This window comes from Curcuma longa, chromosome 16 (assembly GCF_044706935.1).
Source record: "Curcuma longa cultivar G26 ecotype Majalengka, Jawa Barat chromosome 16, ITB_CL_G26_1.1, whole genome shotgun sequence".
NCBI lineage: Eukaryota > Viridiplantae > Streptophyta > Magnoliopsida > Zingiberales > Zingiberaceae > Curcuma > Curcuma longa.
The window spans coordinates 9,880,033-9,895,506 of NC_133876.1; the positions used below are offsets into that span (position 1 = coordinate 9,880,033).

The 15,474-nt window shown below is 35.3% G+C and overlaps 1 protein-coding gene and 1 pseudogene across 4 annotated transcripts in view; both read left to right on the forward strand.

Annotated features, from left to right (window-relative positions):
• Positions 1 to 15,474, forward strand: part of LOC141847461 (nuclear-pore anchor-like) — a 46,336-nt gene that overhangs the window by 8,327 nt on the left and 22,535 nt on the right. For 3 of the 4 annotated variants that reach the window (XM_074735507.1, XM_074735508.1, XM_074735509.1), the window contains exons 7-15: positions 4,253 to 4,342; positions 4,445 to 4,522; positions 4,905 to 5,029; positions 6,772 to 6,883; positions 6,972 to 7,064; positions 7,358 to 7,406; positions 14,903 to 15,006; positions 15,073 to 15,141; positions 15,308 to 15,442. In XM_074735507.1, the coding sequence (XP_074591608.1) occupies positions 4,253 to 4,342; positions 4,445 to 4,522; positions 4,905 to 5,029; positions 6,772 to 6,883; positions 6,972 to 7,064; positions 7,358 to 7,406; positions 14,903 to 15,006; positions 15,073 to 15,141; positions 15,308 to 15,442 (855 nt within the window). Of the gene's footprint in view, positions 1 to 4,252; positions 4,343 to 4,444; positions 4,523 to 4,904; positions 5,030 to 6,771; positions 6,884 to 6,971; positions 7,065 to 7,357; positions 7,407 to 14,902; positions 15,007 to 15,072; positions 15,142 to 15,307; positions 15,443 to 15,474 lie in introns of those variants that run through there. The other variant, XM_074735510.1, reaches the window with a different exon arrangement.
• LOC141847124 (uncharacterized) lies at positions 9,385 to 11,195 on the forward strand (annotated as a pseudogene).

A 15,474-nucleotide genomic window follows, 5' to 3' on the forward strand; every position in this document is an offset into this window, starting at 1 on the left:
TGAATTTGAACTTCGATCATTTGAAGAATTCTCAAATCTATCTCCTAATGCTACTCACTTGAAGACTCAAGAATGTGACTAGAGATGCTTATAATAAAGTAGTTGTCTGGTTCAATTGTAATTTGTCAACTATTCTGCTTACTTTCTTGGATTAGATAATGTTCCTGTATCTTGATATTAGTGTGATATTGGGATACATAGAAATGCTAACTTTTCTAGCATCTAACATTCCATCATTTTCAAGCATATCAAGAGTATATTTTTGCCTAGAGTGCCTACATGAAACATTAATGTTTTTGTATATTCTTTGGGGGTGCATAAGAACAAGATGACTGATGGATGGTGTTTACTAGAGAGGAGAGATTGAAAAGTACTTGAGAAATACTCTTTCTTGTTTTTGCATTGTAATACCCAGATGGAAACATCAAATCATGTTTTTATATCAACACAGAAAGAAGAAAGATGGAGACAATTTCAGAATGTTGTATTGTTAAGAAAAACCATGTCATTTTCGAATAAACACCATCAAAGGTCAAAGGATACTCAAAAAATTTAATCAAATTCTGGAGATTCACATATAAAAAACCCAAAAATTAGAATTTATTTTACAGAGAATGTGCATTAGCGAGTTTATTGAGGTGATTAAGAAACGGGGATTGAGAATGATTTCCTAGTTGACAGGACTCACATTTGAGGCGGACTATATAACTAAAAATCAACTTCTGTAATTTGGAGTCTGAGGTTTCCTGAGTCTGCATATTTGAAGAGGAGATATCTCAATCACTAGAGCAGACAAAGTTGGAGCCACAATCAATTAATTCAATGCTAGAGAGTTTTGCCATGTGCTAATCACCCTCCTAGTCTATCGATCTTAAATAAAACAAAGTCAGTACTGAATGATACAGAACAGTGCAATAACATAGTAAGTTTATTTACAAATATTAAACATAGGTATACAAATCAAGGAAAGTGATGAAATAGAGTGAGAATGTTTTGGCCATGCCTTTGAATAAGTGTGCTTCACCATGAGAGTTACATTGCTATTCTAGGATGTTGATGTAATGATATAAAGAAATTTTTTTACTAGATATGTGCACAAAGGGCAGAGGACCTTGAATTTGGAATCCAATAATTTGATCTAAAATTGTCTGTTAGATAAGCTGTGGGAGTACTTCTATTGACTAAGGAGGTCACAAGCTGAGATATTATCCTCCGTGAAGTTTGTAAACCAAATTAACCATAAATATTCCTTGATTGTGACAGTCATAGTCTTGCTAGTGTTGGGGTTCTGATTGGACAAAGATACCATCCTATAAACATTGCTCAGGTTGAGCCATATTAGCAAAATGTGTGGGGTGTACTAGTGAGAAGCCATTTAGAATGTTGCATGTCTCTTCTACATGTCCCAGCTTCCACAATTAGTGCGCTCCCTTTCCCATGGTCTCCATGAGCAATTTGACTGCCTTCACTACCTCAACTTCATCATCTAGTAGAAACAGATCATATCTAAACTTCAAGAGTTGATCTCAGTCCAGGTTCAGAAGGTGAGATGGTTTGTGATAGTCTCACAACATGCCCATGTATGCATCATGTAGAGGGTATAAAAGTGCTTCCTTGAAATTTTAGTTTTGACCAAGGATTAAAATACCGAGCCGTATCGTGCGATACGGACGAAATTTTTCGTTCCGCCGCGGTATCGGCACCGGCACCACGGTTCCGGCATGAAAACGCCACCTGAGGCGCCGCGCGGGGCCAGGAGTTGCCTCCGCGCGCGGGCAGCGCACGATTGCGATGGTTTTTGATTTTTTTCGGGATAATTTAAATAGTCTTTAATAAAATCCATAAAATTAATTTATTATTTTTAAAAAATATTTTATATTTTATTTTTAATTATTTAGATTAAATTTTTTATTTTAGTTAATATATTATATATTTTAAAAATACTGAAATTATACCGGCACGGTACGATACGGTACCGAAACTGTATCGTTCCGGTCCGGGACCGAAACTCCGGCACGGCTCGATATTTTAAACCTTGGTTTTGACCAACATAAATTCATGTGAAACTGTGTGCTGAAACCTAATAACAATCAGCTTATTGGTGTTACAACTTAATTTTAACATTTGCTATGATCTGCTACAACTCTCTAGAAGCAATGACAAAGTTGTGAAATTGATTGAAATGAGTGGTTATCTCTCAGATTCAGAAAAAGTTCTAAGTTGTCTTATATGCAGACCACTTAAGTATGGATCCCTAGCTTGTTTCCATGTCCCATAGCATATGAAAAAACATCAATAAATGCACATGAGAGTAGAAAAAGATATTATGTAGTTTTCGAAGAACTTGATATTATTTGGTTCAAAGATAAGCCTTATAATACCATGTGCATACGGAGAATAAACAAAAAAAGAGGAACAATGTATAGCACCAAACTATGTATTACCATTGAACAAGAAGACCTGACTATGACAATGGTGACGAGAAGAGGACCATGTTACTTCTGTTACTGATGACCTGCACTTGTCTAGATGAAATATCTAATCTGCCTTTTTTGATAGCACATAATGGAGAATGTGACAGACCTAGAGGAGGTGAAGTCTATTGCGAAGTGTTAGTGTTTGATTTATAAAAAATTAAATCAGTGCCAAAAATATAGTAATCTGTTTCAGATCAATGAGTGGGGTTGTTGTTGAATAGGAAAGTTGTTGACCAAACTAGGGGATGGTAATGCAGCTCACTTGGGTTTGACTGAGGTGTAGCCAAAGTGGATACTGACATTAGAACTGTCAAACGGATCAATCCACCAGAAATCCGTCATATGGCGGGGCAGGGCATGCCGGTCCACTAATTTGGCGGGTTGGGAAATCTCCAACCTAACCTAACCCAACCCAAGGCGGGTTGAGGGTTAGGCGGCCAACTCACGGGCCCGTCAAAAAATAAAAAATATTAAAAATATTAAAAATTTTATGTTTGGATTACCGTTTAAATTGGTAAAGTTGAAATTTTTAAGTTTGAATTGCGCTTTAGATGGATCAAATCCACTAGTCCATTGAGTTTTCTATTTTAATTTTAAATTTTGAAAAAAAAATTCTCAACCTCCGGGCCAACTAAAGCCCGCCACGGGCCAACCCACGCGGGTCGCGGGCTTAGACGGGTCGGCCCATCTGAATCCATCTTAAAATGGGTTGATAAAATTTCAACCCAACCCGCCTAAATTGTTTGGCAGGGCGGGCCAACCGACCGGCCCAACCCAATTTGACAGCTATAATTGGCATGCTCAGGTTTGACCGGGATGGAAACACTTTGATTGAGGAACTTGGCTGGGGTCGTAGTGGATGTTTACTGTTAGAGGTGTTCAGTGGCTGCCTGATGATCCGGGCAAGGCTAAGGTGGTCTAGGCTTGGTCGAAGTTGTTGAGACATGGCTGTGATGATTGACCTTAAAGATGGTTGGCTTTCTTTGTCTTTTTCTACCGTTGGAAGTTGGTTAGGCTGCTCTGGCAGAGGATGTCAGAGGAATAACATTGCAAAAACTGTCAAAACATTCTTCTACCGCTGTTTCAAATCTTACTCGTAGGCACTAGGAAAAGGCACCTCCAATTCTGTGCCACCATGTGTCGAGATCCTGTCAATGATGGTGTTTCACTCTTACTGTTGGACTGTTCGCCTTCCTTTCTCCCTACTTGCACACATGATATTAATTTGAGGTACTTCAAGCTTTAGTGGCGGTGGTTAATTTCCCTACTATCACAAAGAAACCCTATTTATGTCAATTGGCTGTGATGGAAACACTTGACATTCTTTGCACTGAAGTTAGCCCTTACAGTACCACTTGCAGTCAGGGCAAACAAAAGACTGGAACACTAGTATACTAAAACCAAACTATATATTTACCATGAAGAAGGCAACCTGACTGACAATGGCAACCAGAACATGACCATGTGGCTCCTGCAACAGAGGTCTATCTTGGTCTAGAAAATGTACTAAATCTGCCTTCACAGACATGCTGAACTGCAATGGAGAAGAAGATATCAGATGTGGTAGAGATGAAGTCTGTTGTGAAGAAGCAGATCTGTGAGATTAATTCAAATCTACTGCTTGGCTGTTTTGGATTTTGACATGATGATTATCTCGTTCCTGATAAGTTGAAATTCTTTTCATCTTTTTTTATGTATAGGATCAGTCAACAAATGTTTAATGAAGTCATTGTTCTTTCCTTTAATAATCCAGAAAGTTTTTGCCTTCTTAAAAGGTTAGAAAAATTGCTGATCTTTATAAAGAAAGATCTGAGGAATGGTCCAAAAAGTCTGGAGAGCTTGAAGGTGTTATCAAAGCCTTAGAGGTGCTTATTACTGTCTAACAAATTTGATAATTTATTATTAGTATTATTATTTTTCGAACTCATCCTGTGATGTGAAATTTGAGATGTATATATTTCATGCAGACACATCTTTGTCAAGTTGAAAATGAATACAAAGATAAACTGGAAAAGGAATCATCACAACGGAAAAATCTTGAGAAGGTATGAATTTCTTGCTGATGCTGGATTACACTAAGGTTGCTGTTTTAAATTGACAATTACCTGCCCTTGTATTATATTTGGGTTCATGATTCCTGCATTAGCTACATGTTCCATTGGTCTTGTAGGCCATGTAGCAATTAGTGCCAATCTTCTTAAGATTGTCTCTGATGTAAATAGTCGACTGACTGTTTTCCATTCTTGTGCACCAATGGATATACCCATGGATGATGTGACAGATACATTTTTGTATTCTAACGTTTTACAGGCATGTCATGACTCCCTGTGGCACACATGTTACAGATGGGTGCCATAAATTTGCTTAAAGATAGTTCCTTTTGAAGTTCTGTTATACTGCATGGCAGTGACTTTTCTTGTCATGCAGGATGCTGCAGACCTGAAAGGGAAATTAGAGAAATATGAAGCTGAACTTGAGAATGCTAGAAAATCTAGTGAAATAAGTCTTGTTCCAGTGCCCAATTTTCATGCAGATTCAAGTTTACATGATCTGTATGTCCCTCTTCTTCTGCTTTCAACTTTTGTTTTAAATAATAATTTTCTAATATTATAATTGTAGGGATAGGATTTCCTATAGAAGGCAAAAAAAATCCCATTTGATTAACATGAAATAGATTAGTTATGATGCCAATGTGAATTTTTGATTGGAAAGAAAAATCTTATGTGTATCCGATATGGGTGTGGATTTGAGTCTTCTACATGGCTATTTGTAAAGGCTTTACATGTGAACAGAGATATTAAGTGCCAACCCGTAGTGACGGCAAATTGTGGGCGCCTCTACAAATCTTATATTTCTTTTTCCAACAATTATATCAATCTGATTTAGGGATTATACAAACTAGAATATTGGCTCCTTGATGGAAGTGGAAGGCTGTGGTATGCAAGATAAATATATGCAATCTAGTTCAACAATGAATGCATCAACAAAACTGGCTTATACAGTAGTTGCATTTCACTTATATTATTTGTTTGCTTGTTTCCAGTACTTTTTGATATGTTCTTAAAGAGTTGCTTTCCTTGAAAGATAATTCTTTATACATGTTTGCGGAGATTCCTTCAGATGTTACAGGTCCTCAACATAACTGGTAATCTGAGGGCTGGACCCTACTTAACTTGGAAGTTTGGTTAGTCGTGGGTTTCCTTATCCCATACTCAAACTTAACCAAAGCATGATTTTAGAAATCAACCAGTTTGAAATTTTGAATTAATCTTTTCTAACCCTTATAATCTGTATTTCGTCCTGAAAAATTATTTGACTCACCTGAATTTGGAAGATACTCAAGAATATTTAGGTTATGCAAATGCCAACGCTACTTATGTTCTACCAATATTTAAGTAGCATATTGGTTTTGGCAGAAATTAAGTAGCATGGTTGTTTCTTTTGGTCCTAAACTTGATCTCACCTCTGACCACCCTACTTTACTAAATTCTCTTGAAGGTAGGGGTGAGCAAAAATTCGGTTAAACCGAATAAACTGATCAAACCGAACCGAATTTTTAATTCGGTTCGGTTATTTCGGAAGTTCGGTTATTTTTTTTTTAAATCGGTTAATTCGGTTCGGTTTCGGTTTTAAATTTTCTTATTCGGTTAAACCGAATAAACCGAATTAATTAAATTAAAAAAATAATTTATAAATTTTAAGTAAATAAATTTATCAATCTCTAATTTATTAATAAAATTTTTATAATATTTAAAAAAATCGGTTAATTCGGTTAATTCGGTCGAAAACCAAATTAACCGATAAAATATTGGTTCGGTTTGTTCGGTTTTTATTGAGAAATTCGGTCGGTTCGGTTGGTTCGAAAAAAATTGGTTTATTCGGTTTTCGGTTAATTCGGTTCGGTTCGATTCGGTTTTAACCGAATACTCACCCTTACTTTAAGGCACCTTTTTTCAACAGTGTTATTGGATCCTCTAGTGTTGATTTTGAAGGTTCACAAGCTTGCTTTTTTTCTTGCTACAACCTAACTAGTGCTAAGGATCTCCACCCACAGTGGAAAACTTGCTTCAGTACTCAGTTGTACCTATTTCTAGTTCCGTTAAAGAAATTGCCTTGCATGTAGTGGAATAGGAGAGACAATCATGTGGCCAACTAAATATTAAAAAATCTAGCTTGTTTTTTCCCCTCCTATTGTCATTGAAAGTGTGCGATGGACTTGATCATATATTCCTCTAGTAAAGAGAAACGTAGTTTATTTTATATAAACTAAGCTTCTATTTTACTGTTTTAACAGAACAGTTGCAGAAATCACCAACATTGAGATCAATCAGATTCTTGTCCCTAAGATACCGCTTGGTGTTTCTGGCACAGCATTAGCGGCTTCCCTTCTACGTGATGGCTGGAGTGTAAGGCTGAACTTTCATCATTTCTTTTCTGTTTGTTTTTTAGTCAAGCTTACTCGCTCTTGAATGTTTGTCTTTTTCTTCTGTGTAGCTTGCTAAGATGTATGAGAAATACCAAGAAGCTGCTGATGCTTTGCGGCATGAGAAGTGGGGTCGGAAAAATGCAGAAGCTGTTTTGGCACGGGTACTGGTTCTGGCTGCTAGTACATGTTATACCATTTATTAAATTTTCTGCATTGCCAAATTCTATCTTTCCTTTTTAAAGAATCCTTGTTGATTCTTTTTGCATAAGCTTCTAGCGTATAAATTGTTCTATTACAATTCTTCTACATGGTTGCTATAGATGCCCGTGTAACATACATATGACTGTTTTTGCATTATGACTATTCAAAAAAATCTACTAAATTACCTGAAAGGAGCAGAAATATATGATGTTTACTTTATATGGTTTTGTAATTATTGTTTTTTAATGTGTAGGTTCTACATGAAATAGAAGAGAAGGCTGAACTAATTCTCGATGAACGAGGTAACTCTTATGATCTTATCTGATGCTAAATTCATTTTTTTGTTTTTTTTAAAAATTTCTTATGCTGTCCTTTTTCCTTTATGTACAATATGGGGAAGGAAACATTGTATTACTTCAATGAGATAACCATTATTACATAACTTTAGACATAAAATATCAATATGGGACTAAACCTACTTCACCAATGACTCTATTAGTACTAAAACCTCTAAAACTCCTCAAGCTGAATTTTAGACACTGTGTACATCTTTGTTTCATGAACTGGCAAAACTCTCATAACATAAAAATAATAACATTAACCAAGACCATGACTATGAAATGGCAAAGCTTTGGAAATTATTGACAAAGCATGCAATCTATAGTTCCTTCAACTTTCAATCAATGCATAGCCATATTGTCACCTTAGACCTTAATTAGCACCATTGACAAAGAGAGAATAAAGAGAAAGGATGAAGTGAAAAGAGGATAAAGAGAAATTTCAGGAACTAGTCTTTTAAGTGATCTCCTTCATGAAGTGGGGAATAGAGAAATGGAGAACACTCAAGTGTCTTATAGGAAAGAAGGACTGCTTAGCTCAATGGTTTGCTAGATATAGCGAAATGAAAACATAATATTTTCTCTTTTCAAGTGTACATTGGAGTGAGAACATGACAATTCCTTTGTTTAGCTTTCACTAGATTTTGGGCAGTGCATATCCAACAGGCAAGTAAGAAAGAATAGGAGGTGTTGAAAGAAGGAAGACAAAGAAGCAACAAAGGAAACAGTGAGAACATGAGAGAAATCTGTGGTTTGGGCAGAAGGACCAAGGAATCATTCTCTTTGAACTGCTGGAACAAAATAAAGTTAGAGCCAAAGGACGACTATATAAATCTCGACTCCAAGCAAAAACATCAGTAGGCAAAGAAGTCACCACAATAGGCTCTAAAGGAGATCATCAACATCTTTTGGTTTGCCTCATGCATGTTCAACAGAAATCTCTAGAACCAGCAAAGAAGGCAGAAGCTCAATAACAAAAGAGGAACCAGCACACAAGCTCATTGATCTCAAGAACGAGCTTTTCCTTTGATCTGGAGGAGAGGAACTTTGGCGGTGCTGAGGTGTCAAGCTGTGTCCCAAATGTGAGAAGGATTATGGAGGAGCAGGTTAGTTGTGAGAGGTTGGCGGTTCACAGAGGCATTCTCTGCTTTGTAGGGGTTTACTGCAATGTTAGCAAGGGGACACATGGTCAGTGGTTGAGGTGTAATAGTCAGCAGTGATTGATGAGAGTGAAAACTATGCCCTAGACTGTGGATCTGGAAATGGGAGGAAGTTTTTTTGTTGGATAAGTTCAATGAAGAAGTTGAATCTCGTGCAATCTTGCTTGCATGCAGGAGATGACACTGGCTAATGTCTCCACTCAGATAAGAAAACATGGAAAAGGTGTGTGACATTGCATGGATTGCTCACTATTGCTGTGGTGAAGGCGATTAATGCTTGAGGCTTTGTACGATGTCACAGGTTGAGATGGAGGAGTGTAACCTCATGGTAAGTGGCATGGGTGGTCAAGTATCAAAGGCAATTCATGTTAGAAGAGGCTGCCATATTCTAGTGTGTGAGCTCTTGTACTGCCACTCAAGGTTAGAGGTGTCGACTTGTGCTGTTCTAAACGGATGGTTTTTACTGTTTTGATGCGAGACCAACATCGGTACCATCATAGCACGTGCGAGAATCCAATGCTCGTGTGCGTTGTTGCCAACACAATGCGCGGTAGAAGGAATTGATTTGGTTCTTTTTGTCGATCACAAGAAATCAAAAGAAATAGCCTATAAATGCTTGAAGACTCAGGGCGACGACCACTCTTTGGACATGTAAGCTCTTGTATATCGCAATTTAAGGAGAGGAGATCGGCTGGCTAGTGATACAAATGACACCAAAACAAGGATCGTATGATCTAACTTGGAGACACGCACGTCGATTTGACAATGTTTGCATTTGGAACATGATTGGATGCGACGGTCGGGTTACATCCCTAAAATAATATTTTGCTAGTGGATATTTGGATGTTTCTAAGTATCCAAAAGTTTCTCAAAAAATTTGTCATTCAAAAAGAGGAACTTAATGGCAAAAAAGGATTAAAGTATAAACAATAATGTGAAATTTTTGGTAGGCCAGCCTTTGGAGAACCAGTCTATAATAAATTTGAAGGTCGTGGTGAAGGTCTAAATGACGAAGAACTTTTGGCAGCTCTTAGTGCTTTTCAAACTCAATATGAATATAAGCAACATATGCAATATAGTGGTAATATAGGTGACGCTAGTGGAAGTGACTCGACTACTATAATATTGGGGAGGAGTGCAATTGTTCATGCTACTTCAACACAAGGTGGTATTGGTCCTCTCTTTTATGGAATGAGGGCGTGCAATTAATATTCTAATATTGATCCACTGACATTCTCAGACAAAGTTAGCAAACATACTAGAATTGATAATGCCTATATAAGAGAGAAGAAATTAATCTATCAAAGTATTGCTATTTTTTTTTTCATTTTAATCGAATTTCCCCAATGCAATAAACAACACATGCTATTGCAACATAGGTATCCAACATCCAAAAATTTTGTTTTGGTATTAAACCTTTGACAATATATGACATTACTAGTTTGTATTTAGACGAACAAGTGGAGATCGTGACTTGGATCCTATCATGCAAGAAGTAATGAGGCTTATATGAGATTATATTGATGTGTGACAACTGCACATACCTATACGGTTGAGCATTATCAACTTTCTACTATACTGCAATAGAAAGGTGATATTTCATAAATTTGTTGATGCAATTACAGAATATCATAATGTATCTTACATATATCGTTTGATGGATAATGTAATTCAAGAGATAGTGTAGACCATATAATGTAAGTGATTTCAAATAATGGTGCCAACTTCAAGAGAGTTGGAGAGTTATTGGAGCAAGAGTATCAAATATTATTTTGGATACTCTACGCAACACACTGTTTCGATTTGATGATGCTAGATATCAGTAAACTCGATATAAAGAAGGTAGTGAAAAGAGATCAGTTGTTAACAAAATTCTTCTATAATCATCACTGGATTCACGGATTAATGAGAAAATTTATTGACAAGGAGATTCTGTGACCAGCAACAACTAGGTTTGTGGCTTATTTTTTTCTGTTAATTCATTTCAGAAAAAATTAAGATTCAAGGTTTTGTTCACGTCTGAGGATCGGGAAGCCTCTCGATACTCTAGCATTATTGAAGGTAGGGAGGTGCAAAAAATTATTATATTTGTTATATTTTGGGACTATATTGTAGATATTGTTATGATAGTAGAGTCCTTGTATGTTGTTATACGCAAAGTTGACATTGATAAGAAGCCATAAATAGGCAATGTTTACCACCTAATTCTTTAAGCAAAAGAGGAAATTAAAAAATGTTTACAATCACCAAATGGGACAGCCAAATGGGAAAATATATTGATTTGGTAGGTGCATATTTTTTTAATAATAAAGAATTTTTAATATTTATATTAATAATTATATGTATTTAATTATTTTAGACTATTATCTCAATCTAACATGTCAATACCATTATAGTCTTGCCACAAATGATGATATTGTTAGTAGCTCTCAGAAATGTAATATTAAGACTACAAATAAATAGAGAATTAGTTGTTGAGGTTATTAATGAAAGTCGATTATTTCGAGAGATATATGGTTCTTTTAGCGATCCTTTTGCTGTGCCATGTAGATATAAAATTGATACAGGTAAATATAACATAAATTGTTACTAATTGTTGTTAACAAATAGAAATATTATTTTAACTTTATTCTTATTTATCTTAAAGCTTAGTGGTGGTTACAATACGGAGGATCAATCTTAAATTTGTAAAAGATTGCAATATGAAATCTCTTGCAGACGTCTTTAAGTAGTTGCGAAAGATATTTGTCAACTTTCTCTTTCATTGATACAAAAGTATGAAATCGTCTTTCTTATCGTCGCTTGGAAAAAATGGTCTATGTTGATTATACATGTCTTCAACTAAGAGCAATAATAGAAGAGAAGGAAAATAAGAGTTCAATGATGTAAACCCATTTGATATTGGATTTGTCTAAACTGAGGATGATTTAATGATGGATTAGTGGTGCGCTATTGAGGTTGAGAACTTGTTACTTGATGAAGTTGGAGATCCACGACGACCATCTCAATTTCTTGCCCAACAGATTGAAAAAGCACAAGCTAGAGGAGATGTCGGTGAGGAAGATGAAGATGATGAAGCTTTTGATTGAGAATTTTGATTTTTTTAGATTTCGACCTAGATGTTTTGAAGCACCCCAACCCCAAACCTAGCCAAAGTCTGTAAATAAAGGCAAAAGCAAAACTCCTATAATTTTTCCTAAAGAGAAAGAAAAAAAAAAGGCAAAACTTTGCTTTTAAGGGAAGGGGTTAGGGTCAATTGAGAATTGGTGAAAATTCAATCAATTCAATTGATGAGCAAGAACATGATGATAGTGATGAAACATCATGACCTTTTGACACTGTTGTTTGATGAGAAGTTCGAAATGATAATTGTGATGTCGATGATAGTGTAAATATTCATGAAAGTGATGACAATGGTGATGCACTTTGTGGTTGTGAAACTTATGTTTCCTTGACTCTGGTATTAGAGCCTTGGATATGTGAGTAAGGTTATACACATGCAATTCAAGATGATGATCATAGAACTAGAACTATTAAAAGTCAGTATTAACTTTGATATAAAGGTGACAGACAAAGGGAATCTCATGATTGTCTTTATATGCGGAAGAGTTTAGCTGATATTGATTTTGATCGAAGTTTATCATATTCTCATGATCGTCTTATTATAGCTCTAATGCATCATATGTTGAGACATATTTTCCCTTATCCTGTGCATGTACTAGTTTCGATTCCAGTGGTGTCAAGTTCTTCTAGTGGTGAAGACATGCTGACAGATAATTAGAGAAATCACTATTAATATTGCATGTTATGAGATAATTATTTAATTAGAGAACTATAGGGTTGATCTAACTAGGATGTTGCAAGAACCAATGCTTCCATCCAATTCAGGACACTCCTTTGGGTATTAGCAAGATAAGATGTTATGATGTATTAATTTTAATTCGAGTTAATGACATATTAATTTTCTTTAAAGAGAAATATATTTATTTGCTTTTGTCTAGTAATCTTAAGTTATTCAATAGTTGAAAACTTATTTAAAATCAATAAAAAAATTATTTTTAAATAAAAATATACAGAGTAAACACATATATCTGATAATTGCTATATATATAAATACAATATACATTATATTAATAAGTTAACAATCATACTATCTTCTCTTTACTGCATAATATAAAATTCCATGTTATCTTCATTCGTAAATCAAATTGACTATTTTATATATTTTTGAAATACAACAAATATATTAAAAATTACATTAAATTATAAGAATAATTTGAAATTGTAAGATTTTATTGCATCTACATAAATATAACAGAAATAATATCCATAATCATCAATCTAACAATTTGAAGCTAAAAACCCATTTTCATGACATGCAAGTTCTTAGACTCCATGTCTCTGCAATAAAATTGAAGTGACTAAGACTATTTTATTATATGCAGTAATAATAAAAATATAAAGTTTGAATTTATAGCTTCCTATTTCTGTTGTAAAATTTAATAGATATCAAACATGTCAAGAGAAAATATCTAAATATGAACTCAACATTAAACATCTGAAATAAAATCAATAGCGAGCATTTATAACAAACAAATATTAATAAAGATAATTTTTTAATTAATATACACTAATATTTAAAAATTAGAAAAAATATCAAAACCGTATCATTCCCGTCTTAGATCGAAACCTCAGCACGGTTTGAAATTTTAAACTATGTTGCCACTTGTGGTTCTATGGAATAGAGGGATTGGGAGGTAATTGGCCATGGCTCAGCTTGTAGTGCAAGGAGACCTGAAACTTGTTTCGGATGTTGCAGGCAAGCTGTAGGCTTGGTGTTGCATGTTTGAGGGAGTTGCTAGCGTGAAAAGTTTTGTTGGATTAGAGCCTCACAAAGAGGTCAAACAGAAGAGCTTGTGAGGTCACCCACAAAGAGATTATGGAAAAGTTAATTGTATGAGTTGAGGCCATTGTAACAGTGGAAGCAACACCCCCTAAGGGATTTTTTTCTTTTTTTGTGGAAAATCTAACTCGCGAGGAGAGTGGTTCTGATATCATTTAGAATTTGGGAAAAGGAAATATTATATTGCTTTGGTAAGATAACAATTACAAGGTATATACCTAATAACCCAAACCTATATCTAAAATACCTATGCGGATTAAACCCACTACACCAATGACCCTATTAGTACTAATAGCTTTGCAATTTTCTTTGCCATAGGTATTTTTTTTCTTGCTCTAGTGGGTTTTCAGTTGCTATATATTGTTTATAATCTCAAGACTCACTGGAGGGAAGAATACTTCTTAACTCTTTGAGGAGCTTCCATGTGTTTGCATGCTGATCAGTGCATTACATTATGTTTCCTTGGTGATGAACGCATGCCTATAGAAAACGATGGACATACATAAGTGACTGAATTGAGCTCAATGGTTCTTGGTGAAAGCTACAGTTCTATCTCATTTTTAAATTACTCTTTAAGACTTGATCGCTTATAGAGGAAGATTTCATCTTGCTGCTATTTTCATGATTATCTGTATTAGGCTGTTTATTTCTTCGAATATGGGGCGAGCCTATGTTTGCTTCATTTGTTTGTTATATTCAGTTTTTTGTTTACTTTTTTCTCCCTCTTTATCAGTCCAATTGAGATATGAAGTTCCAAAATGATCTTCTTTTTCATTATTGTCATTTTTATGTTATATTTATTAGATGAATTCTGAAGTTGCTCCTGGTTTTGAAACATGTAACCTCTTTATTTCTCCTTTTGATTTGACTGGGGTTCAGAAATCTCTTTGTTGAAAGTTCTGTAGTCTATTATTTTGTTTTTGTTCTTGATTGTGGCGTTTTCCCTCCACTCTCAAAGCCGACAAACTGCATCCCTGTTGTATTTGAAATGGTTCCATTCTTAGTTATCAACGATTTGAATTGTTGTCCAATAACTATACTAGTTATGGTGGTTTAATATATCATTGTTGTTTCCCGCTGGCTGTGTTAATACATGATACTTACTAATATAAATATATGGAATTATATAAAACGTACAATATATGAGAGTTGTTTTTTTGTAAGTTTTGTTGTTATGCTAGTTGATGAAGGGGAGCCTTGGCGCAACGGTAAGGTTGCTGCCTTGTGACCTAGAGGTCACGGGTTCAAATCCTGGAAACAGCCTCTTGCCAAAGGCAAGGTAAGGCTGCGTACAATGGATCCTTTCCCCGACCCCGCAAGGCGGGAGCCTCGTGCACCGGGCTGCCCTTTTTTTTGTTGTTATGCTAGTTGATAAAAGCCTTCCTGCTTTATATCAGATGAACACGCAAGGATGATAGAAGCCTATAATTTGATGAACAAAAAATTGCAGCAGTCATTGGAGAACCATGAAAATTTTGAGAATACAATTATGCATCTGAAGGTATGTTGTATTTCAATATGGAGCATTATGATACCCTTCTGGTTGTTTAAAATGACTCTTTCTTAGGCTGAGTCGAGAAAGTGGGAACGTGAATGTACAATTGCCCAGAAGGAAATAACTGATCTAGAGAAACAGGTTTGTTATTTACCTATACTCGTCAATTATTGAGTTTGATTCTGTTTCTGGATCTTAAGGTTGTCAGTTTTAGGTGTCAAATTAATTCCGAGAAAAGAGATTGTAGTTTCTTAAGAATGAAAACTATTAGATAATTAATTTTGATCATGAAATGACTTTGCTGTAGGTAACACTACTCTTGAAAGAATGCCAGGAAATTCAAGTTCGCTGTGGTGTTGCCCAGTCATACAATAACAATCCTCTTGCAAGTACAGTTAATATTGATGATGTTAATGAAGGAAGGTCAACTTCTGAACATCTTGTATGCCATCTATCTTACCTTCTATGGTGATT